The 26,283-nt window shown below is 48.9% G+C and overlaps 1 protein-coding gene across 3 annotated transcripts in view; it reads right to left on the reverse strand.

The window, feature by feature from the left end:
- The window catches only part of COL4A2 (collagen type IV alpha 2 chain), a 169,700-nt gene that overhangs the window by 31,119 nt on the left and 112,298 nt on the right, over positions 1-26,283 (reverse strand). For all 3 annotated transcript variants that reach the window (XM_072782394.1, XM_072782395.1, XM_072782393.1), the window contains exons 13-26: positions 25,512-25,610; positions 23,580-23,615; positions 23,031-23,081; positions 22,046-22,090; positions 17,105-17,158; positions 16,216-16,282; positions 12,791-12,901; positions 12,159-12,308; positions 7,163-7,255; positions 5,915-6,078; positions 3,233-3,305; positions 3,035-3,141; positions 1,209-1,410; positions 789-848 (exon numbers count right to left, since the gene is read on the reverse strand). In XM_072782394.1, coding sequence (XP_072638495.1) covers positions 789-848; positions 1,209-1,410; positions 3,035-3,141; positions 3,233-3,305; positions 5,915-6,078; positions 7,163-7,255; positions 12,159-12,308; positions 12,791-12,901; positions 16,216-16,282; positions 17,105-17,158; positions 22,046-22,090; positions 23,031-23,081; positions 23,580-23,615; positions 25,512-25,610 — 1,312 coding nt within the window. The remainder of the gene's footprint in view (positions 1-788; positions 849-1,208; positions 1,411-3,034; positions 3,142-3,232; positions 3,306-5,914; positions 6,079-7,162; positions 7,256-12,158; positions 12,309-12,790; positions 12,902-16,215; positions 16,283-17,104; positions 17,159-22,045; positions 22,091-23,030; positions 23,082-23,579; positions 23,616-25,511; positions 25,611-26,283) is intronic.

A 26,283-nucleotide genomic window follows, 5' to 3' on the forward strand; every position in this document is an offset into this window, starting at 1 on the left:
CTCTGCACCCTTACCTCACATGCTTGATCTGTCCCCAAATATCTGCCCCGACTTCATGCAGGGGACCCACAGATCCTGAGGCCACTTCTCCATTCTGACCTCGATCCTGAGAGTCACACCCAAACTTTTGCACCACACTTGGGACCTGCTGCATCCACATGTTCTGCGACACCCTACACTCTGTGCATATCTCTTCAAAATCCAGACCGAGGGAGGCTGGCGTTCCCTTTGTACCCTGGATTCATCTTGGGTTCCCAATGGGATTCCTTGGTGGAATCCAGAGGCTCCTGCCCTCAGCGCCGGGTGCGTCAGCCTCAGTGGGAATGTCTTCTGTCCACTTTGCTAGCTCTGGGCCGTGGCTCAGGGTCACCACATGTCCCCTCTGATCTGTCAGCCCTTGTTCTTTCTAGCATTATTCATGGCTAGACCCAATTCTCTTCTGACAGATACTGGACCACTCTTCATACAATTCACACGTAGGGGCAGAGAGACAAATACATGTATAGAACTTAAGTGTGACAGTACCTATCTGTTGAGTTCTTACCAATATTGAGCTTGATGCTTCATATTAGCAGAGAACTTCAATACTCTGCTTTATTACACCTGCCTTGCCTTTGATTACAAGCTGAAGCAGAAGGGCGCCAGCTCCAAGCTTTGCACATATTTGCATTTCTTACTGCAGCTCCATGCATGCTGCAGGAGCTCACAGCAATTGCTGATTTAGTCACATATTTTATAAACCAAAAGCTTTAACGTGTCCCAAAGTGTCCTGGTCCTCATTACAGTACCTGGCTGCACAGCTTCCTGTCCGTCACCTCCGATGGGCCTTTTCACGCCTGTGTCACAGTCTGGGGACAAGACACAGGCAGGAGTGAGATGGCTCTGCAGCAGCTAGCTGGCAGCTAGAGACCTCCCCATGGCTGTGAGCTGGCGGGGGACTGCGCTGGCAGGGAACCCAGGCTCATTTCTGAGCTTCTGCACAGAGCCCCTGTGACCCCAGCACCCTAGGGAGAGGCCCACCCAAGTGAGACTGAGTCTGGTGGGCCTGGAAAGCCCCACAGTCAGGGAGGTTTGAACATACCAAGAACTGATAGCACAACATGCATCCTCACGGGGCCCCCAGGGGAATTTGCACATTGCCAAAGATAGAGAGGGTGTTGGAGCCCATGTCCCATGACTGAAAGATAGGAGAGGGGGTTTCTCCATACCTATTTGTCCTGGAGTGCCTGGGGGTCCGGGGGGGCCGGGAAAGCCTGGGGGTCCAGGTAATCCGGCATCTCCGGGGAAACCACGCTCGCCTTTGGGGCCAGGCAGGCCCAGTCCGGGGGGGCCCCTTTCTCCTGGAGCGCCCTTAGTACCGGGTGCTCCTGGGTAACCCGAGTCCCCCGGGGGGCCTTTGATACCATCACCCTGTGTGGAAATTATGTTTATCTCTTAAAACACACATAAACCTCAAAGGCAGCCATAGCTCAGCTCTCCTTCCCATTCCCCCAAGTTCTGTGTGATGGATGCAGAGCGGAAGGAGGGCAGACATGGACAGGCACCTGCAGTCACCATCAAACCAAGCACAGGAATCAAGGCAGGTTTTATAACAATCACAGTGACAAATGGGAGATGGTCCCAGGAGGCACACAAATCTGAGTGTTTGCTGTCCTCACCCAAGCCACCCTCCTCAGTTGGAACCTTTGTTCCCAGGAAGGATTCTGATGGGGGCAGTCAGGCACAGGCTCAGACTAATGGGAGCAGGAACATGTCGTTTCTACTGCTCTGAGCAGGCATCGGGACGTATCCCCTATTCACAGGGGCGATCCATCGTTAAAAGAGAGGAGTCTTTGGTTTGGGCCAGAAAGAGCAGCATGCTCACTGGACACAAGGAGACAAGACAGGATGGAAAAAGCAGGGTGCTCCCTGGGGATGACATTGCCCAGCAGGTGCAGAAGGTGGTGGGGTAGTGAAGGGATAAGAGGGGGCTGTGGGAATGCGGGTCAGGGGATTGATGTTGGCAGGGGTAAACATGCAGCTGGCTTCATGCTGAGCATATCTGAACGAGCCAGTGGGACAGCCATGTGGGCAAGTCCCAGGGTGTCCGCCTGAGAGCTGCGCATGAGGCTGGGATGCTCCAGCACAGGCCGCGGCCCATCTGTGCTCCTGAGCGTCCCCACCTCTCTGACCCTCCCGAGGCTCCCAGCCCCGCTGAGACCTGAGGACCGCAGACAGGGACCCGCACTCCATGCCGATGAGCTGCAGGAGTGGCCTGTGTGTACAGGCTGGAAGACTCGTGCACGGCTGGAGGCAGCGGTGTGCTAGGACAGCGGTGCCAAGCAAACTTTTTGAAAATGATTTTCAGGGTGGTAACTAAAAAAGCAATACTAGGGTAGTAATTATCCAGGTGTTTTCCATGAGCCCAAGAGAAGTGCTCTGAAAACCCGACTGTGTTGTGGTAGGAAGGACCCATGTGGAGCAGAGAGGCCTGGCTTTGGAATGAAGCGAGCAGGCCGGCTTGGGGAACTGTGGTGTAAACCTCTGCTAGGGACATGTGGCGGGCTGAACCACTTCCCCCACAAGATGCTGGAGTCCTGACCCCCCACCTGAGGATGTGGCTGCTCTGGAAACAGGGTCTGTGGGGCCATCAGGGTAAGGTGAGGCTGCAGACGGGGAGATTTGCATGCAGCATGCATGCAGGGAAGATGAGGTGAAGACACAGGCAGGACACTGCCAGCTACAAGCCAAGGGACATCTGAGGCCACCAGAGCCTGGGGGAGAGCCTGCAGTGGGTTCTGCCTCAGGGCCCCATTCTGGGCTCGCCTTCTGTGCTCCACCAGGAGGAATCTCCGTGGACTCTCTAATCTTCCATGTGCCCTCTGGGGGCTCCCCACCCACCCCCTGTGCCCTAACAAACAGGGTTTCTGCTGGTTCAAACAGCCTGGCTGTGCTGGCTGGATTCAGCGCAGCGCCAGCACTTGGGCCCTGGGGTAATTGAGGCCGAGACCTATCAGGACCAGGGCCGCGCCAGCCCCACACTCGTGTTACTCACAGGAGGGCCTGGGAGGCCTGGGAATCCATCCAGCCCGTCACGCCCGGGGACACCATCATCACCTTTCAGCCCAGGCACACCTGGGACACCTGGCTGTCCTCTCTCACCTGGGAAAGGATTTGCCGTGTGATGCTTCTCATACAAGAGCAGCCACAGAACGGCTGTGGGTCCAGGGACTCTTGGCCCCCAAAGACTGACCTTTGGTGGTGATTGCTCTAGAATCCCCCTTCAGCCCTTTCGGCCCGGGAGGTCCAACGGTGCCAGGGGCGCCCTGTGGGAACAAACACACAGTGTCTTCCTCCATTCTGTTAAGGACAGCTGGGAAGATGACGAGTTTCATGGTACACAACTTGGGAGCCTGTTCCCCTCATCAAGCCCAGGGCTGCCCCAAACAACTCTTTGCTGTAGGAGAGATGCTCTGTAGACGGCTGTCCACGTCAGTGGTCCCCAAATACAAATGGCCACTGAGCCCTTGAATATGGCCTGTGCAACTGACTTTTAAATTTCAAATAATTAAAACTTCATGTAAGTAGCCATACTTGGCTGGAGAGTAAAAACCAGAACCTCACTGCTCAAAGTGTGGTCCATAGACCAGCAGCCTTGGCCTCTTCAGGGAGCTTGTTAGAAACGCAGTATCTCAGCAGTCCCCCATCCCTCCCCACTGCCACTGACCTAGAATCTGTATTTCAACCAACTCCTAGGGAGCCACATAGTCATGAACTTTTAGGAAGCAATGATCTAAAACACAAGATCAACAACTCTTAATGACATTATTTAGACTCTGAGCAAGTACTCCAGGTACAAGGGATGGAAATTTGTGTCCGCTCAATACTGAGAGTAACAGCTTGTCTTCTGGACTGAAATTAAGGTTGGAAAAAAAACCCTTCATATTATAGAGACAAGCTCATCGCAGGGACACTCATATTTTAGGTTGTGAAATCTAGTGTAGGTCTTTTAATGAACAGAAATGAGCAGGTTAGTGGGTCAGGATGTTAATGTGTGATGTGCTCATTTTTGGGAAATCTTGGTTGTTATTATTTGCAAGAATATGGGAACTTTCAGTGTTGGTCTAATTAAACGGGGAACGTTCTGAAAAATTCCACAGATACTTGATTTATTGATTCAGTTCTTTGCAGAAAAGGGCAACATTCTTTCAATGCCCAGGAGAGTGACACACACAGATGGCGCTCAGTACGTAGGTGCTGGGCAAACTGATGGCTGGATGAATTCATTTACTGACTGGCTCCCACACTTCAAATGTTCTCCCAAACTCTATTGGTATAAACATTAAAAAAACAAAACAAAACAAAACAAAACAAAACAAAAAACCATCCCAGGCCTTCGCACTGGAGCAGGGTCGCCAGACACATAAACATATTATACGCAAGACAACAGACACAATGCCAGAGGTCTGTGAACAAAGATGGTGTGGGCATGTGTGTCATACAGCTGGTGGAGGGAACATGGGTCCTTGGAAGATTGTAGACATTCCAGGTGCACAAAATGGGGTCCATTTGGCTTCTAGGAAATATTTGATAATTTTATAAACAAGCAAAGATCCTACTAGTTTTGCTCCTCGTAAGTTCACAACCCCCACTACAAATGTGTTCAAGGGCTAAGACGGCCATGATTTGGAGACAGAATCATGATAAAACATAGTGCCTACCATTTTTAGTTGGATAAAACCGTTTGTGCTTGAGAAATCTCTGAGGCACGCCATGGAGGGGGCTGTGGATCTCATTTCACCTACAAAGCTCTGGTGCCACAAAGCAGTGAGGAGTGACAGCCTTGGTGTAGCAGCTCCGTGTGGCTGCTCATCCCCGGTACCAGCTCACGGAGCCAGGTCGCTCTTGGCCCGGTGCCCTGGGCACTTTTTCCTCTCTTGCTGAATAAGTAAAATAATAGACTTTTCACATTGTAAATCTCTTGAAACTCTCTTTTTGAGTAAAATAAGAAATAACAAGGCATATTTTGCCTTTATCTGAAATTGGCTTTGAAATCATTGGTTAAAACCTCTTGCCAAAGAAAGATCTCTAGATGCTCTTTTCATAGGTGTGACATAAAGTCTGTTTAGTTGATACACACGGGGAATCCACGGGCAGGGAAGTTCAGATATCCCTGGACATTCATGGTTCACTGGGAGGTCTCACTTCTTAGCTGGTTAAGGGAGACATCATAAAATGCTTAATCATTTCTGTACTAAATTTGAAAAGATGAATGTTCAGTGGAATGTTTTACATTCCAGATGCTGGGTTCTGTTTTTGTTTTTTTTAGATCTGATTCATATGCGGTAAAACTCACCATTTTGAAGCATACGATTTGGTGTTTTTTCACATGATTGTGCAAGCATCACTAATCTCTAATTGCAGAACATTTTCATCACCCGCCCCGGAGAAGACCCCACAGCCATGACACACTCACTGCCATTTCCCTCTCCGCCAGCCCCTGGAGGCCCCGACCTGCCTTCTGTCTCTAGATCTGGTGGTCCTGGACACTTCCTAGGAATGGCATCACACGAAACCTCTTGGACTTTTAAGTTGTTTCTACCTTTTGGCCTTTATCAACAATGTGCTTTGAACACCTGTGTACAAGGTTCTGCGTGGACGTGTGTTTTGGATCCTCCGAGGCGCCCAGCCAGGGGTGTGTGGGTCCCGGACACCTGGCAGCTCTACCTCTGACTTTCATAGGAAATCTCAAACCACTTTCCAGAGCAGCTGTGACACTCACCTTGTCACCAATAACTGTTTTACAGTTCCTCTCGGAGCACGGGGTTGTTTGAATGGAGCACTGGGTACATGGCATTGCTGGTCTAAATCTATGTTTGCTTAAACAGAAGCTGTCAAGGAAGTCCTGTCAGCTTTGAGAGAACTGGTGTCTCACCTTGAACCCTGGGAACCCAGGGATGCCGTGCTGGCCAGGGTCGCCTTGGCTCCCTTTCCTCCCTGGCTCCCCATTGATGCCCGGGAAACCCTTGGGTCCTGGCAGCCCTGGGAGACCCCCGACGAACTGATCGCCTTCCGCGCATTTACAGTCCCCAGCGTCACCTGCAATGTGAGGAAAGACTTGTTATTTCCTTGTGAAGCATGTGCTGAACACTCCTCCTGGCTTTGCAGGGGACAGAAGTCCAGGGCAGTGGGGGCTGGGGTGACAACGAAGCACCCTGGGGCCTTGTCTACTCCTGAGCTTGCTGGGGACCGGTACCCTTTGCCCCCGTTTCCTGGATGAGGAGCAGAGGTACCTGCTCGGGATGCAGAATGCAATGCTGCCACATTTCCCCAGCACGGTGAACAGCAGGCCACTGACAGGGGTGGGTGTGCAGCTGGGGGAGATGGTGTTCCAGAGTCTGGGGGATAGGAGGAGACTTGGGGAGGGGGCCTGGCTGGCACTCTGGGCTCAGAGGCCAAGCTCCTGGGTGGGAGGCAGGAAATACTTGGCCTCCCTTCTCAGTGTTGCTACAGTGGGGCCTAGGGAACCCACTGCTGGTGGCACAGGTGACTGGTGGTGGCTCATGGGGACAAGTGCTACACAGCCCTCCATGGGGTCTGACTCCTGCAGTTGGCCCCGTCCATTGTGGGGGCACCCGCACACCCACACGTCCCACGTGTGCCACAAAGGTCGGGGTGCGTGGCCTGGGGCCACCTTCCCCAAAATGGAAGGAGTGCAGCACATTTCTCAGCTAGAATCTCCCTCTTCCTGCTCATTCGACGGCACCTCTCCCACCACCCGGGGGTAAGCTGCCGGGGACCTGCCCCGTCCTGCCTGGCTGGTGACTAAGCCCTAACTCAGGGGAACATGGGTAGGATCAGCTGTGACGACTACTCTATGGGTCTCTGCAGTGGACGAGCTCTCAGTGCTAGTTATGCTGCCTTCGAGCTGAGTGCTTGACAGAACCATCTGATTCAGCCCAAGAGGTCAGAGCTCTTCTGCTTTGTGCCCCCCCAGGCTCTGCATCTCTGAAAGTTCAGTGATGAAGGCAGTGACAGAGATGGGAGAAAGGAGGGCAAACACAGGGCTGGGAGCCTGGACAGTGCGGTGGGCGCCACACACCCCAGGGGGGAACGGGGAAACATCCTGGAAGAGGGGGTGGCTGCCCGCCCTTCCTCCAGCATTTCCGACGACACTCCTCACCTTTCCATCCTTTCTGTCCGCGAGCTCCAGGGAAGCCAGAAGGTCCAGGGAACCCTGCGCTCCCTTCTGTTCCCTTCAAGCCGAAAAGGAAACCTAAGAAGAAAATCCACAAGGATGGTTGTGAGTGCAACCTGGAGACCCCCCTCCCCGGACCCAGAGTTGGAAGGGTCACAGCCAGGTCTCCCAACAGAGTGTGCAATCCCTTTCTGGGACCCCCTTTTATGGCCACAGCTCCCACCCCCCATTGATGGAAGGAAAGGCAGGAACCTATTATGGGTTTTTCTAATGAAGTCTAGAGATAACAATCTTTGCTTTCAGGAAACATGGAGTCCAAAGAAAGGTTTTTCACTTTTCAGCCACATATTTTATTCTACTACTATTTTTTTTTTGTTTCTTAAGATTTCATTTTTACTAATTGTGCTTTCTTGTTTTTAGTTTCCCATATAGTCTAAAACTCTGAATAGTAAACAAATTACTTTTTAATAATTAAAAATATATTTTCATGTCAAAAACCAGACATTTATATATTGAGGGGACAAGTGACCAAGTGACGTCTTTACAATATCTCTGTATAATCAACCACATATTTTATGTGGTAAGACTCATATTCTAAGACCAACACAACTTGGGTTCCCCAAAAGACAAAAACAAAAGAAAACAAACAAACAAACAAAAACCAAACCAAACCAAAACCAAAACCAAACTAAACCAAAACAAACCAAGGTACTGACATGACTTCGGTTCCCCATTGTGCTCCCCTGGAGCAGGTGCACACAAGGGTTTGCATGGTTCATGCAGACAGCATGGGGCCACCTGGCTCCAGCGCGCCCACTTCCCCTTTCTCCACCCTCACTCCCATGACAGGATCAGGGCCCCTCAGAAGTCCTGTCCGGAACATAAAAGACTCTTAGCTCTGGGAGACGAACAAGGGGTAGTGGAAGGGGAGGTGGGCGGGGGATGGGGTGACTGGGTGACGGGCACTCAGGGGGGCACTTGGTGGGATGAGTACTGGGTGTTATGCTATATGTTGGCAAATCAAACTCCAATAAAAAAACATACAGAAAAAAAAAAAAAAAAGAAAAGAAAAAAGAAAAGAAGTCTATCCGGGCTGAAGGCTCCCATCCAGTCCTGAGAACCAGGCTCTCAGGGCAACGCTCTCCGCATCTTCTCGACAGCAGCGCCACCTGATGGTGGGGATGAGCAACCCCCCAGCGCCCCTGGGTCAGGTTGGGAACATCCCCCAGTCTGTCCTTGCTGCCAAACCCTACAGTGCTTGCAGCCCAGATCTAGAACCCCCCAACACACTGAAATACCTGCTGCCATACCCACCTCACAGTACCTGGGGGGAGTGAGAAAGAGGCACCAAGGAAGCTGGGAGGAGAGGAAACACTGACTTTAAGGGCATTTGCTGTTTGTTAAAGCGACACCAGAATTTGAAGGTCAGAAAGTTCCTAGGTCACTGTATGTATGGAAGGGCAGCTGGCAGTTCAGTTTCACCACATTTGCGACAATCTCTCTCACTTATGCACCGGTGCACCTATGCCAGCCCAGCAGCGCAGCCAGAGTTGTGCATACAGAGAACATCGCACACCCTCACCTGCTTACACCTGAGGCCACCAGTCAACAAACCAACACAAAATTTCAACGACAGCCAGGGCTGTGCAAACAAGGGCTTTCAGAGAGCGAGTAACAGAGGAAGGCTATTTATGTATGTATGTATGTATGTATGTATTTATTTATTTACTTTAAAAGATTTTATTCAAGAGAGACACAGAGAGAGGCAGAGACACAGGCAGAGGGAGAAGCAGGCTCCCTGCAGGGAGCCCGATGTGGGACTCGATCCCCAGACCCGGGGTCACACCCTGAGCTGAAGGCAGACACTTAACCGCTGAGCCACCCAGCCGCCCCAGAGGAAGGCCATTTAAAATGGGGCGTCAGGAAAGCTCTAAGACCTGGTGCCCAGGACCTAAAGAAGCGATAGTAGCCGAGAGAGGGCGACAGGGATGGTTCCAGAGAGAGCAGGAGCATGTCTGAAAGCTCCTGAAAGACGAGGAAATCCAGGAATCTGAGGAGTGGTAAAAGGGCCATTGAGGGGCTTGGATTTCAGCCCAAGGGCATCAGGGAGCCATTCAAGAGATTTCTTTCTAAAAGTCGTCTGCAGGGATCCCTGGGTGGCTCAGCTCAGGTTAGGCATCTGCCTTCAGCCCAGGGCATGATCCTGGAGCCCGCATCAGGCTCCCTGCATTGGAGCCTGCTTCTCCCTCTGCCTGTGTCTCTGCCTCTCTCTCTGTGTCTCTCATGAATAAATAAATAAAATCCTTAAGAAAAAATAAAAGTAGGCTCTATACTCTAGCACGGAGCCCAATGTGGGGCTTGAACTCACTTCCGGATAGTGCAGGAGGGACAAGGAAGTACCAACAAAGGCTCTCAGGGAGAACAGGCAGTGGGATGAGAGGGCACCACGGAAGGCCAGTGAGTGTAGAGGGCTGCCAGCTGCACCCAGTGACCACTGAACGGGATGTTGCCCCTGCGATGTGCTCTCAGCTCCTTGGCAACCAGGTCAAGGGCATTCAGGCCCTGGGCTGAATAAAGCCCTGTGGGCTTTATTTTATGCCTCCAAGTTCTCCCAATGTTGTGAGAAGTGCAGCAGACAGGTAGGCATTTGGTTTCAGATATTTCAGAGATGTTGGCATTTTAAGTTTGACACAGACTGTGGGTGTTCCTTGTGTGGTTGGGGACTCTAGCGGCCATCCATCCTTCCTCTGTCCTCTGTGCTTTCTTTATCTAATAAACTAGTAATTCCAGACAAGTCCTACAGCATAACAGTGCACCTCTCAGACGTTTTCAAGATGATTTTCCCTAAAAGGCCAAGGGCCATCGCAATGCTGGCAGGATTCTGACTTATTCTAAAAAAAAAAAAAAAAAAAAAATGAAACTGCCCTGACAGTTCAGTTGATTCAGTTAACTCAGCTAGAACCAAGAGTTAGTAAAATATTTAGCTCAGAAAGAAAACTGACTTCACAGTTTGGTTCTGTGGGAACTGCAAAAAACTAAAAATTCTGGTTTTCATTAGTAACCAACACACAAAACAGGATGAAGGGCAGTTAGCAAGAAAGGAATCCAACGATTTCATTCCAGGCGAAAAGCTAAAGCACTCTGCGGGAATCCAGGTCACTGGTATTAAATTCTGACTATGCACAACAATGTTTTAAAAGGCCATTATGGTTGGCTACTTTTTGTCGAAGAGATTGCTTTTTTGAAAAAGTGATTTGGAAACAATGTGCTCATGGAGTAAAATAAATATTTCAAGGAGAATTTAAGTTGTATGGTTTTCATATCTTAGGTTGATAAAATTTATTGGATAATCTTCCATGCATTTTACGAATAAAATATGCACAAGAAACGGATCCATCTGCAGATATATTAGTAAATCATAGACTTCCTAATAAGCAAGATTTATAAAGCAAGATGGTGTCTGTATCTTTAACGAAGCAGAATTTAGTTATTGGGATAATGGCAAGGTCAGCCTTCCATCACACTCCCTCAAAGAGGCAAATTTTTATGCTTTAAAAATTTTTTTTAACACGTCATGTTCTTTTGCCAAAAAGGAAAACTTACGAGATAACATTTAGTCAGGAAACATAATGCCCATAGAAACTTGGCCGTAATCACTGATGTCATCACAATAAATATGACTTCCAGGATAAAAATATATGACAGATAACACAGATCAAACTCTGGTAAATTCCAAGGAGTTATCTAAACCTAAAAATTTTCAGAGGAATGTAAGAATCTGGCTTTGCCAGTTGAAGGGAAATTGGAACTGTAGGGCCATGTTAACTTAGACATTTACTGTGGAAGACAAAAGGGAATCAGAGAAGGGATTGCTGATTTCTCAATGGAAGAAGTAGGTGCGCACATGCTTCTACTACCCTCACAATCATTCCTCTCAAGGTGGCAGAGAGAAGCAGACCTCCCAAAGCAGCAAAAGCACAGACCGGAACCTGACCTTTACATGAAACCAAACACTACCTGTTAGCAATGGGAAGCTCTCCCTGCCTGGAGATAGGAAACTCTAAGAGATTGCTGGGGGTGGGGAGGCAGGATACCAGGAAAGTTAAAGTCTAATATTTCAAACACTGGCTGGTAGACCATGGACCCTATCACATAGAAAGAAATTGTGACCTCATGTTTTCTTCCAAAGCTTCATTTATGCAAATTCCTGAAGGGATGAAATGTTCCCACGAGGAGATTTTACAAAGTCTAGAACTACCCTTTAAATGTGGAAGCCGAAAAGATAAGTGTTTTTGGTGGTAAGCTCAAAGACAGACCGCATGTCTCCCTGCATCCTCGGAGCGTTCTCCACTGATAGAGGAGCCAAGGAAACATGGGACCTTGGCAATACACTCTGCACTAGTACTCCACGCTGCCCACCCCCCCACCCCCCCAGGCGGCGTGGGGCCCAGAAGCTCATGCTCATCTGGTTTACAGACCCTCATTGTCTCTCATCTCAGCCTCGGCCAATGCAGTCACCTCTTCCTGTTGACTGCTGTCACCTGTTCAGTTACACAGCTCTGCTGTGCATGGCCTGAGAAGGCAGATGATCAAGTCTGCTAAAGATCGCTGTGAAACAGGGGAGAGGCTACAAGCCAAGGCAGGAGGCCTCCACCCTGGAAGAAGGTGACGGAGCAGATCACATCGACACTTGACGGATTTCAGCTTGCACCTGCTTCCCGACTGCACCGCTCAGATGTGCCTCTGCAGAGCTGACACCCCTGGAGCCACAGTCAGCCAAACCCTGGGTCACGTCCACGGGCCTGCTGATACTCAGCAGATTCCCTCATCACTGGCTTTTCTGTTTGTGCCCCAGGGCACCTGCCACACCCTACTGCAATGCCTACTGCATTGGTTCATGGAATTATTTAGCAGGAAAACCCCGGTAAGAATCTGACAGGGGCTGGGCCTCTTGTCTGCACCTGAGTATCCTTCCACTTACCATCTGGTCCAGGTGGTCCAGCAGCCCCTGGGGGTCCTCGGAGTCCTGGCTTTCCGTCAGTGCCTGGTGGGCCGGGGTACGGTGCAGGGATGCCTGGGTCTCCTATGAACCCTTTGGGGCCCATTTCACCCGGTAAGCCTCTCTTTCCATCTGAAAAATCCAACAGTGACCATGAGTAGCATGAGACTTGGGACATTTAACATCTGTGTTGGCATTTTCATCCCCCAGAGGCCACCAGGAACCCATGAGTTCACAGTCCAATCAGTAGCCTAAGGATAGATGCTCTCACTAGATTTCTTCACCATATTTCCACCTCAAGAAAACTCCCCAACAATGGTGTGAGAATTGTGACCCTGGCCACGAGGACTGGCTACTGCCCACACTCATCCCGGTCAGTTGACAGCATCATGCTCGTTGCTTGTCAGCGGCACAATCCAGCCCTGTGTGTATTGCTCATTGCAGGTCAACTGCTCCCCAGAAGACCTGTGGCACAGGCCCCCTAACTGGTTAGAGCTGCTGAGCCTCCTCTGCATGAGAGGCCAGCTGCAGAGCCAAGTGGTCAGTAAGGGCCCAGGGCTCTCTGTAAACACCTGTTGGGGGGGACACACTTCTGATACCACGGAGCTGATTACCTTCATCTCTGATGGATGGGCCGGGGAGACCTGGTGGGCCCGGGTCTCCTGGTTCACCTCGGCTTCCTGGATCCCCGTGGGTCCCTGGGAATCCTGGGTCACCTCTGGCACCTGCAACCGAGATGGGCCCCATGGTAAGAACAGGACTGCTTCCAGTACCCACTTGAAGTGCGCACTTTTCCACCAAATGTGTATTTATTTATTTGTTGTATGTCTCGTACATGCAGTGAAGGGTGGTGGAGGTCCAAATGGTTAATATATGGCAGTCTCTACTTTTAAGGAGCTCATTCCTTTTTTTAAAAAAATTTTATTTATTTACTTGAAAGAGAGAGAGAGAGAACGAATGGGGGGGGAGGGGGCAGAGGGAGAAGTAGCGTCCCCACTGAGCAGGGAGCCTGATGCAGGACTTGATTCCAGGACCCTGAGATCATGACCTGAGCTGAGGGCATATGTTTCACCAACTGAGCCACCCAAGCACCCCAGGGAGCTCATTCCTAATCAAATAGGAGCAATAAAAGATTCCCATAAATATCATAAAAGACTAGAGAGGCAGAGAATGCCAAAAAGTTACAGATCTCGGTTTCAAAAAGGGAAAAGATTATTTTGGGGAGAAATCTGATATTGAGAACCACAGAGCATAAACATAACAGTGATAGTAACATTTGGGAGCTCTTGCTGTGTGCTCTAGGCTCAGTGTTTAATACTTCATGTTCATCTGATTCCCACCAAGTCGTGGGGGCAAATGGTGCCACAGCCCCAGGTTAATGGACAGGTGAGGCATGGTGCTCAAGGGCACTGAGGCTTCAGGACACAGCAGCCTGACCACTGGATACGGGTACACTGTGATGCAGGTGGGAGACAGACGGGGCTGTGGGGAATGGTGAACAGCTGTGGTGGGTATCAGGAGGGATAAACAGCTGAGTCTAAACGGGAATAACGAAGGGAATGGCAGGACTAGGGATCCCTGTGTTCATGGCGCTCAGCGCGGGAGGTGAGGAGGGCTGGTTCCTGTTTGAAGCCCCACTTCCTCAGGCCCGACTCCAGCCCAGAGCCGCTTTCCATAGCTCTCCATAGCTGTGTGACAGATGAAGAACACAGGTGGGGGCTCTTACAGACCTTATCCCTAAACAAACAGAGAGTGGCTTCGAGGTGTTCTCCCGCAGTGTAAACAGCAAAGCTTTACTGTAGGATACATTTTTCTGGACTATAATTGGGAAAAATGAGAGAAAAGACACTATGATGTTTTACTATGTACGTATTACTAATTATTAGGAAAGCCATCACTCTGTATGGGATCTTAATGGAATGGGATCTTTAATTTTCTCATCTCAGAAGCAAGTCCTTAAATTAAGGAGAGGATGTGCCAGCATCATCCTTGATTTGTACACGCAAGGTGTGGAAAGCGGGGAGTCTGCTCTATGGGTGCTTATGCCCTGTGGAGAGGGGTGGGCGTGGGGTGCTGGGCTCTGGACACAGGGGACCTGAGTGACCTTGGGTTCATTCATTACACATGTGACCTTGGGTGAGTCATGGAAGTTCTATGCCTCAATTTCTCCACCAGTAAAACAATGTGATGAGAGCAACTAAGACCTGGGCCTGGGCCCCGGGGAGCACTGTGTGAATGCTAGCCCTCAGGAATGGGTAGGCAGAGACAAAATAAAAGTGAAAACCACAGATCCTTTCATTAATTAGGAAGAAGAGCAAGATTAATTGCTTTAGTTACCATGTAATAATTAAAAAAAAAATACAAGTCTCCTCCAGCCGTGCGGGTTTTGACAAGCTCCTACGAGGCTACTTTGTGCAGATACGAGTATTCTCTTCCATGAGGGAATCCGCTCATTATCAGCCTGTTGTGCTCAGGAGCCCTCGCCTGCCAACTCACCAATTTAAAACCATCACCTTCCCAGTGTGGTTTCAGAAATATGAGGTGGTGAAAACGGGAAATAGATGAATTCTGGGCTCTCAGTCAGTGATGTTTTTGAAAAATGGCCAACATTAATTTAAAAAAAATTATGTTCCCAAAGCCTCAAAGGCAGTCTTTCAATTTCAACCAAATCACTAACAGAAAGCGGACCTCATGTTCCTTTTCTTGGGGCTTCTGGCTTGGCAGGCGCGTCTGGACTCCACAGTCAGGAGGGCGAGGGTGAGTGCCAGCTGCCCGGGGAGGGCCATCCGAGGTCTTGAGCATGGATTCCAAATATACTCACTTATCCGTATGTGTTAATTTGCAAGAACACATGAAACCCAGCTATCTGTGTAGGGGACCCGATGGCGTTTTTCCTTCAAGGCCAACCTGGAGGGAAATCTCTCGGGGGCTTCACTGGGCTCTGTCTCAGCCCTGTGCTAATCTATGTTCTCACTAACACTGGGTGAACACATGCAAAGGTTGTTCTAGACGGACAGGTGGTTCACACCAAGTGTATGACCCCTGGACACATATGGTAGGGAGAGCCAGGCCATCTACTAGGTACAGGGAATTAAATATTAGACCGTCTTTATTAAAAAGAAAACCAATGAACTCACCCTTTAAAATCCCTTTCTGATTTGTATGAGGTAGGACATACACTTTTGAGTCCATTCAGGTAGCTTACTACCTGCCTGGCACTGTTCTAGAAATCAGGGATGCAGCAATGAGCCACAGCAGCTAAAACCCTGTCCTCGTGGATCTCTGTACAATGAGGATCCTCCATAAGTAAATACGCATACGATTATTCAGAGGGTGCTGAAAACATTTTTTTTCTTGACCTAGAAGGATACACATTCAAAAAGGTTCAAAGACCACTGCTCTTATCACAGAATTAGAATATTTCCATATGATCCTGTCAGTCTGGAAGGCTGAGTAAAATAACGAGATGGGCATTCACTACAACACATGCAAGACCCCTTCACTTACAGTCAGGGGTCCTCTGGGATGGTGGGAACATCTGGGCAGATACGTGGGGATTCCTCAAAGGTTAAAAGGATGTGGCCGTTTACAGATTATGGATTGTGGCCAGTTCAGGGTTTCGGATTGGCAAGCAGAGGGCAGAAGCACCTCGGTACACTTGGGGCAAAAGGCATTGAGGGTGGCTGGGTGGCTGCCATGAAGACTGTGTGCAGGAGGACCAGATCTCTTTAGTGATATTACAGATGGCAAAGCCAGGACCTGCGCCAGGCATGCAGAAATGAAGCCATCTCCCAGTGAAGGGGTCGCACCCGGAACACAGAGGGCACTCTCTCTGGCAGAGATGAAGTGGAGATCTCTCTGTGACACCATATTCAAGCAACGAGGGGAGTTGTCCATGAACCCAATGTTCTCCAGAGGTTATGCTCTAAACATCTCTTTTGTTTTGCTTAGAAAACCTTTCTTGCAAGTTCATGACCATGTCCAAAACAGAAGAGGACACATGTGTGATAGAGACACGCAGGAGAAACCATGTACGAACCTTTAACTTGGGAGGGATGAGGGAAGTATGCAGGGGCACCTGGAGGCCCACGGTCACCTGCTTCTCCCTGCACGAAGAAAAGAGGAAAACAGAAGGATGTGAGATCTGCCTTCAGGATTTTGGATACCGTGCATATTTGCAGGGAATAAAGCTGAATGTGGAAAATGAGCTGGGGTACAGCCCCCACTGTGCTGTGGTCCCATGTCCCAGCCACCAGCCGGACCCACCAAGACTCAACAAAGTGGGCAGGTATTAATCCCACATTGAAATCCCTTTTTCAAGCACCAGAAGTGCTCAGGTGATTACTTTCTATAGTGCCAGACTATTCCATTACTGGTGACAGTGTCTGAGCTACCCACAAGGTGGGCGGGGTGCAATGCCATTGTACCCCGATATCCTACCATCTGGATGGTAAGACCTAAACTTTCTTGAGCCTTTCAGGACCCCAAAGGTCTAACCACTGAGTCCCCCTGTCCTCCCCAGCTGCGCTCTCTCACCCAGCAGGAAAGTCTCCCCACCTGGCTGGATCCCCATCACCTGACCTTGAACAACTAGGCAGCACCCCCCTGCCAGCCTGTGAGATTATTCAAACAAGTTAATCATATTCTCCCTGGGAATAGAGGTACCCCACCCTCTTGTTACTACAACGCCTGCTCCCATAGCCCCAGTGAGTGGCTCTGCTCCTGGGTGTGACTTCCACGTGCCTCTGCAAGGTGGGCAGCAGTGTGAGGCCCCAACACCTGTGACTAATAGTCCCTGTCCACCTCATCAGTCCAGGCCTGGGTGTCGTGTGTTTGCTTATCTTTTATCACACAGGACGGTGGATGCCTCCTCCCCCAGAGTGAACGGCAGGTGATCCGAATGCCAGCTAGGGGAAGACCGAGCTCACCTTGGGTCCTGGGGGTCCGTCAGGGCCTTGATAGCCATCCAGTCCTCTGCTCCCCTGCAGGAAAGATGCTCAGTGCTTATTTGTACTCTAACAGGATTTAAAGAAGTGACCTCAATACCATTATTATATATAATAACACTAACTATTTGTTAAAATGACCTGTTATCCACTCTGTGCCCAAGGTTCCCTGATTTTGGTCTCAAAAAAATTTTTCTTAAAGTTGTTTTGTTCAAAGGAGGAAAGACTATCCACTGGAAAAAAGAGAGTCTCTTCAATGAATGGTGCTGGGAAAATTGGACATTCACATGCAGAAGAATGAAACTAGACCACTCTCTTGCACCACACACAAAGGCAAACTAAAAATGGATGAAAGATCTAAATGTGAGACAAGATTCCATCAAAATCCTAGAGGAGAACACAGGCAACACCCTTTTTGAACTTGGCCACAGCAATTTCTTGCAAGATACATCCATGAAGGCAAGAGAAACAAAAGCAAAAATGAACTATTGGGACTTCATCAAGATAAGACGCTTCTGTACAGCAAAGGATACAGTCAACAAAACTAAAAGACAACCTACAGAATGGGAGAAGATATTGCAAATGATGTATCAGATAAGGGGCTAGTTTCCAAGATCTATCAAGAACTTATTAAACTCAACAGCAAAGAAACAAACAATCCAATCATGAAATGGGCAAAAGACATGAACAGAAATCTCACAGAGGAAGACATAGACATGGCCAACATGCACATGAGAACATGCTCCGCTCACTTGCCATCAGGGAAATACAAATCAAAACCCCAATGAGATACCACCTCACACCAGTGAGAATGGGGAAAATTAACAAGGCAGGAAACCACAAATGTTGGAGAGGATGCGGAGAAAAGGGAACCCTCCTGCACTGTTGGTGGGAATGTGAACTGGTGCAGCCACTCTGGAAAACTGTGTGGAGGTTCCTCAAACAGTTAAAAATATACCTGCCCTACGACCCAGCAATTGCACTGCTGGGGATTTACCCCAAAGATACAGATGCAGTGAAACGCTGGGACACCTGCACCCTAATGTTTCTAGCAGCAATGGCCACAATAGCCAGACTGGAAGGAGCCTCGGTGTCCACTGAAAGATGATGGATAAAGAAGATGTGGTCTATGTATACGATGGAATATTCCTCAGCCATTAGAAACGACAAATCCCCACCATTTTCTTCAACGTGGATGGAACTGGAGGGTATTATGCTGAGTGAAATAAGTCAATCGGAGAAGGACAAACATTATATGGTCTCATTCATTTGGGGAATATAAAAAATAGTGAAAGGGAATAAAGGGGAAAGGAGAAAAAATGAGTGGGAAATATCAGAAAGGGAGACAGAACATGAGACCCTCCTAACTCTGGGAAATGAACTAGGGGTGGTAGAAAGGGAGGTGGGTAGGGGGTGGGGGTGACTGGGTGATGGGCACTGAGGGGAGCACTTGATGGGATGAGCACTGGGTGTTAAATTGAACACCAATAAAAATAAATTTATTAAAAAAAAGTTGTTTTGTTCAGATCAGGATGCAAAGTCCAGACATGACGACATTGGGCTGCTATGTCCCTTGAATGTCATAATTCATACTTGTTCCGTCCTGCCTTCTACTTTCCCCATCACTTTGCCATTGTTGTCGTCGAAGGCATGGGGCTGCCGGTACAGCAGGTGTCCCCATGGTGGCAGCAGCCACCTCTTCCTCCTGGAGCTCCTCTGCCCTGAGCACGTCCTCTGGAGCAGCTTGCTTGCTCAGGTTCACCTGCTCACAAGGCGGGGCTGCATCCGTTCTGCTAAGTTACTTCGGGAAGCCCAGAGGCCCCACGTCAGCGATATTAGGATGGATCCATCTACTAAAACCTTCCCGCAAGAGGGGCTTTGAAAAATTTTAGTGAACACCAAACAGAAGCAGTAATGCCTCTTACTTTAGAATTTTTCTCTTCAATTAAAAAGTGCAAAGTGCTACTTTCTAATTCCCTCGAGCTTTCATTGAAAGAGAACATTTGCCCTCAGGAGCTGCATTGTAGCTGGACATATACGTGAAGCCTTTACAAAAATCTAGAAATTCATTCCCTCTTGCTAAAGAATATGGACAGTGAGGGCTCACATTCAGAATGCCAGGTGCCACCTTCTGATTATTTTACAAGATTTTGTGAAGTGCCAGAGCCGTGTGCTCAAAGTCCTGCTGTTTAGAATGAACACTGATGGGGTTGGTGTCATGTTTTTCGTGGTGGACCTTTGATTTAGACAGCTTCCCTTTCACACTAGGTGGAGCTGAAGATTCAGAAGTGAAGGCAAATTTCTTTGATGCTAAATTGATCTACTTTGAGGCCATCTCCCGAGAGAGGCCAGGAATACTAGAAGAGCTTGCCAGTGATGGGAGCCGGCAACTAGGTATTCAGTCTGAGTTGTGTGCGGCCCAGCATAACAGTCCAGCCCCGATAAAGCACTGGACGCTGCGAAACGTGCCCGTGGGCCTGAGCGCCTGAGCACTGTCCACTGGGCAGGACGTCATCACCGAGCAGTAGCCAGCACCCCCAGGACTACATGCTCACCACCCGTGTTGAATAAGCCAAAACACCACCAACACTTCTGAACTATGTCTGAGTGCTTTGCAATGAACCAGGTATTACAGAAAACCCAGGACAAAAATTAAAGAGCATGCAGGATTTCTCTCGCTGAGACTATTAACAGTTGGAACCCCCAAAAGCCAAAATAATGACCTAAAAGGTTCCCTGTGCATTCTCATCTGCAGGTGGATTGACTGAGGGTAGGGGTGGGCCAGGTATTATGTAGAAGTCTGCAGAGTAAAGGGAAGAATTTGCACTCACAGTTCATCTGAGATCTCTGGCAGCTGGAAGCCCAATTTGGCACAGCAAGAATCAACACAGCCATTTCAAGGCTTCTCTTTGTGTTTCTAGGTGCAGGCATGACAACAGGGGTGGGGGAAGCCAGGGATGTGTGGCCAAGGAGGATTTATCTGGGGACTAGATTAGTAACTGGACAGTCAGTCGGGAATGGTGCCAGCTTGTCCCATATGATTACAGTCAGCTGTCACGTCCAAGGTGTAGTGCAGTCTAGCAAGCAGGTAACTCCGTCCTTTGTGTGTGTCCCGGGCATTTCCTATTTGGAGAGTTGAGTAAACTGTCTCCCCACAGAGACGGCCGGTTGGCCGGAAGCGTCCCTGTCTTCCCCTGGACAATGTGGGCCTTCGGTCCCAACATCTGGCCACGGCAATGAGAGGCCCCAGGTGGCATCTGCGAGCATCTTGTCTCACATAAACAAGGAGTCCAGGGGGCAGCTGTGTCCAACTGTATTTCAAAAGCCTATAACTCATTAGTGATGGGTGTAGAAAAAAATCATAATCATCATTTCACTAGCACATGGCTAGCAACGAAAATATTAACAACAGCACTTGGGTTATGTGGGCAGGTGGGGATGGAGTACTTGGAGATGTTCATGTCGGCCTCACGCCTGTCTCTTCACTTGATTACTGAAATCCTTGAACTGGAATTTGGCCTTTTGGCCTTTGGTTGGAGTAGAGCCTGGACAGCTGTCCTCTAGGTATGCTGCCTTTGGGGACACCCCTCAGTAATGTCATGAGAAGATTGATGTCATTGGGGAAACCCTGGTGTTAGCTCCCTGGCTATCCCTGTTTATCCCTGGGATAAAAGGACAGGAACGGGAAGAGTAGGAGCCGCCAAGGTTGTAGGAAGGAGTCAAGGCTGGTCCTATTGGGAGTGGCCAGAGCCTGGGCTCAGGGCTTTGCCTGTGGAGGTTGGACACTGAGCCTGGAAGGCCAAGTCCATCTGCAGACTCTGAGCAAACAAGGGGGAGCCCCTGCAGGACACTGATGAGCCCACGTCCTTCTGGTTCTCCTGATGCCCCACCATCAACCCCCGATGGAGCCATGAGCACGATTCAATGGAGTCCCGATTCGGAGGCTGAATTGATTTTTGAAAAGTCTATTTCTAGGCACCTACTAGGACTTAATGATAAAAATAGCAGGCCATGGGCCCAACAGGCAGGAGCCATAATGCTGACTGTGTAATGGTGGTACACAGCATGCAGCTGGGAATCTCAGCGAGGGGTTGTAGGCACCTACGTGGCATCCTCTCTGGCCTGCAGTTCTGGACAGCTTGTTGACAGAACCACATGGGTGTGTCCATGCTAACATGGAGTCATCTCCAAGGCATGGTGGTGAAAGAAGACAGATGGCAGAATGGAAGAGGTGTGCTCTTTCCCGTGAAATTATATTCACGTGCAGATGCACCTGCTCCCTGTGCACTTGGGCAACTGAAACGATGCCCACGGAGCTAGGACAGCACCGGCGTCCACAACGTGAAGGAGGTGGGCTAGATATTCTGCGATCGAATGACCAAAAATGATAAATAGGGAACATAATTAAATCACTAATTCAAAGAACCATTTCTGCATGTACTCTGTCACATGACCTGTGCTCAGACAATTCTAAATCTGATCCAGATTCGTGACACATTTCTCTCATAATTCCTTTTAAAAAATTGCCAAAAACCTGTCCACAGAACACAGAATAAAAATAGCTAGTTGGGGCATCACTGAAGATCAAGCATCAAAATTGTGAGATCAACATATGAAGAAGGCAGGTAGGCACTCAGCCACTCCAACGACGACTTCCCTAAGAGAGGCACATGATGATGAAGAAGGGTGCCAAAGGACACAGCCAATGTGCTGGTGTGTAAAAGTGAGGGAAAAGGTGAGTGGTCCGCCTCAGGCATCGCAGAAGAGTTGGAGGAAAGATGATTTATGCTACTGCACATGCAGGGCTTTAAATGTGGTTTTCTGGGGATAACTTCTTTTCCTGGAAGAGCACAGTCCTTCACAGTTGACCCTCGGAAGGTGTTTCAGCCCCAGAGCAGATCCCGTCTCATGCACCCAACTTACTTTTTGTCCCGGTGACCCTTTTTCACCATCGTAGCCAGGAGCACCCTGGGTGGAAGAGAAAACAGAAGCACCAGCTCAGGATATGCAGCAACACTTTCCAGAAGGCACTGTTTTGGCACCTGACAGGCTAACATAGAATACTTCACTATGAAATAGCAAAGTCATCTGAGGACCCCTTTTATTTTCTAAAGGAAGCGAATTGTTTTAGCGACACTTTCACGTACTGCATTATATCTAGCCCTTAAAGAAATATGGAGAATGAATAAGGACATTGTGGTTCAACGGGGAGAAATCTAACAAGGCTTGCACCCCAACATTCTCAGGAGTCGCTTCTTATTTCCAAAGATTCAAACATGCCTTTTTCATGGTAGTGGCTACCAGAGAGTCACTGCCAGGCCCCCTTCTGTGTGTTCTGGCCCAGAGCTCTGGCCACACCTCCCAGCTCACTTGCTGCTAGGTTCGGCAGGTGACCGAGCTCCAGCTGACAGGAGGACAGAAGCGTCAGATGTCCTTGTAGGCCACATGCTGAAGATAGAGGCCTGCACTCGGGAACGGGAGCCAGAGGTGCTGAATCTCCTTGGGAGAGACACCCCAGGCCCCTCCTCTCACTGTCCTGCTAGGGACACTTCTGTTGGATTCTCCAAGAAACAAGAATCAACTTCTTGTGTTGGAGACAGTCTACACTGTGTCACTGCAGGTTAAGTTAGCCTGACAGAAACATTGATGTCTGCTCCTGCCCTCCTCCAACAGAGGCTCACAGTCTCAAACACCAGGGACTCGGGGAGCGTGATGGGCCAGGGGGGCCGCTCTGGTCGGGGCTCTAGGAGTGAGGGAAGCTGTGCATGCTGGCTGAGGGACGGCATCTGGGACATCTCTGTACCTTTAGCTCAACCTCACAGGGAATCTGAAACTGCTCTGGAAAATGCAGTCTACGGAAAACACAAAACAAAACAAACTGCAGTTACAGCATGCACGCATGGCTTACCCGTGTGCCAGAAAAGCCCATGATTCCTTCTTCTCCCTTCAAGGAGATGCCCTAGGAGACAGCAGAGACGTCAGGTGGCTGGCCCGTCCTGCTTCACCCGCTCGGGGTTCCAGCCCCTCGACTGGCCAGCCTGCCTCCCGGGATCCCCGGTCCATCCCAGTGTGAGCTGGGGTCACACAAAGTTGGCCAGGCGGCCTGGATTACCACTGATCCAGGATACCCCTGATGTCACACAGCCGGTGATGGCTGGGAGGGCTGGGAATACAGGGCAGGTGTGACAGGGACCTGGAACTGAAGCTGCCGCCAAATGTGCCGGAGCCTCTGCCCACACACCTGCTCTCTTAACACACTTAGGTGCATTCCCAAACCCCAGAAAATGTTGATTCGCTGGTGTCTGTGATGCAAAAGTGAAGATACTCTAAAGCCATTTTTTGAAAAGAAGCATCCAAGTGAACGCCACCTGGTCTAACAGGTGGATGCCGCTAGAGGCCTGTGCCCCATTGTTGCACAGGTGCCCAGTGGAAGAAACCGCGCTACTACTTCACTTACTTTTCTTCCCGGCTCCCCCTCACTTCCCTTTTCGCCCTGTGAAGACAATGAAATATGAGACCAGTAACTCAAGGACAGAAACGATGGAGCAGGGTTTGTGATCGCTGGAAAGTATTTATGGAAACTGTAAATACTGATTATAAATGCATCAGAATCAACAAGTCCTACATTTTGCAGCTTCAAAATTCAAGAGAAAAAAGGTGTGATTTCTTCTGGATTTTCACATCATCAGTTAAGTCACGTGTTCCGTTTCATACAATTGCAAGACTGCCTGTCTGCTCTGTGTGAGGGTGGTCTCCCAGCTGCAGGCTCTGCTGCAGCACACACCCAGGGATGAGCCCCTGATGATAATATTTGAATAAAATAGTCTTAGGAGGGTCTTCTGAGGCAGAGACACACTGGAATATACTAAAACCCTAAGTAGGGAAGCCCGGTGGCTCAGCGGTTTAGCGCCTGCCTTCAGCTCAGGGCCTGATCCTGGAGACCCGGGATCAAGTCCCACGTTGGGCTTCCTGCATGGAGCCTGCTTCTCCTTCTGCCTGTGTCTCTGCCCCCCCCCCCCTCTCTCTGTGTGTGTGTTTCTTATGAATAAATAAATAAAATCTTTCAAAAAAATAAAACCCCAGGTAAAAGAGACTTTATTTGGAAAGCGGTGTCAATTTTATATGGTATATTTTCCCCACTCCTTTTAGTCTAAAAGGGTTAAAGAAATGTAGTGACTGGCTGGGTTCTTTTTCCATCTCTGCTGGGACAGCACCCAGGACCCCTGTTGCCTGCAGCGGCCTCCTGTGGCCCCAGCCCTAGCCCATCCTGGTGGCAGAAGATGAAGGAAATCTGATGCCCCAGAGCCTGAACCCCTCGGCATGGGTTGAACTTGCTCTGGCCTCACTGCACCCTTGGCTCCTGTCCTGAGACGGGGCAGAGCTCCATCATCTGGCTGATGGTTGAGGCCCCACCAGGAGCCCGAGTTCCGCCTGGATCCCACCTGATGACTGGACGGGGCGCCCCCCTGCCTGCTTGTCCAGGGACGTCCTGCCCTAAACTAGCTGGCTCACTGCCACCTGTGCCTGCTGCACTCTCCCTTGAATTCTGCTTCACACCATCATGGCCACGCCACCCTGTCCCCTTGAAGTCAGGCACAGCCACCCAGACTGATTCCTCCCTAAGCCTGCCTTCTCCCACCCGAACCCCATCGGGACAGACACTTGGGAGCTGGAATCAGATTCTATGTTTGGGGTTTTTACTTTGGTTCCCAGGCACCGCCTGTGCCCGACCTAATCTGAGGTTTTCACGTGGTCTCCACTCAGCAGCAATATGAGGTTGAGTGTTACCATCTTCAATTAGCACAAGGGAGCTGGGACATTAGAAAGGTTAAGTGGCCCGTTTGAGTGAGTGAGTTTGGCAAAGTGAGTGTTAATTTTTATTTAGATTCCAAGAGTATACACTTTTAATCAGACAAAAATATTCATGGAAATTATAAAAATCAGACTGGACTTTGATGCAAAATACCCACAACCGATGCTCCACGTTAACAAAAAGTAAAAGTAGGTTCATTTTTGCCAAATACAACATTTTGCTCAGATAGCTCCATATCCTGGCTTTGAATTATGCTCTGACCATTGACCTATGCCTACACAGGAGATCTGCACACTAAGGATACATTTGAGTTTGTTTTATGAATTCTCGTATTGTCTCAAATTTGTTACAATTTTTTTTTTGTTATTTTTTTTTTTTTTGTTACAATTTTTTAAGACAACAGACCAGTGCACCTATGTGACCATGGGCAGTGTTTTCACACCTGATGTACCAGTTAGATGGTGAGGACCCTCCCACTTTGTTATTGTTTTAAAAGATCGAAGAAAGTTCCTTTTTTCCCTTCTCCTTATTTTAGTTTTACCAGTAATATAGTCAATTTTGTTGAAGCTTCTTTACCTTATATTGATCTGGGTGGAACATTTCCTTCATGGGTCCTATGATGGCATGGTGGGTGTCTGATGGAATCCCATTGGGTCCTGGCAGCCCCATGTCGCCCTGTGAATGGTTTAGGAGAAGCAGTAATCTTTATCTTGGAAAGACAGTATCAAGCTTCATCATCACTAACTGCTTTCTATTTTTGCATATTATTTACCACAAGTATATCTATTTTGTAATATTATGATCACAGTGGAAAATAAAATGGTCACAATGGAAAATTATTTGTGTCCTCTCTGCATTAATAGTCATTTATAATTTATTCATAAAAGTTGTTTAAGTTGTTCACAAGTTTGTGCTGCCTTCGCTTCTGTGGTGTTATCTCCTTAGGATGAATTTCTGTACACAAGCTAAATGTCTTCCTATCAACGTATTACTCTATTGCTTTCCAAGATTGGGGCTAAGGTATAAGAAATGCCTAAAATATGAAAGATGAGACCAGTTTCACCACTGTTTCACCAGTTAAGGTGTTTTTATATTATAAAAGGTAGCATCTTCAATAAAATGTATCTTAAGTTTGCATTTTTAACATTAGCAAGAAACACTTTCCATGTGATGCACAGACCAGGAGGAGCCTATCAATCTGGAACATTATTAGACAAGGTTTCCTGCCTGATACGTGGCTTCACCTCCCAGGAACTAATTGACACAAAGAGAAACTTACTGTCTTTTCTTTGGTACTTCCATAGGTAAACTATATATTACAAATTTGGGCCCAGATGTCGCATAGTAT

Source organism: Canis lupus, chromosome 17 (assembly GCF_048164855.1).
Source record: "Canis lupus baileyi chromosome 17, mCanLup2.hap1, whole genome shotgun sequence".
Taxonomy (NCBI): Eukaryota; Metazoa; Chordata; class Mammalia; order Carnivora; family Canidae; genus Canis; species Canis lupus.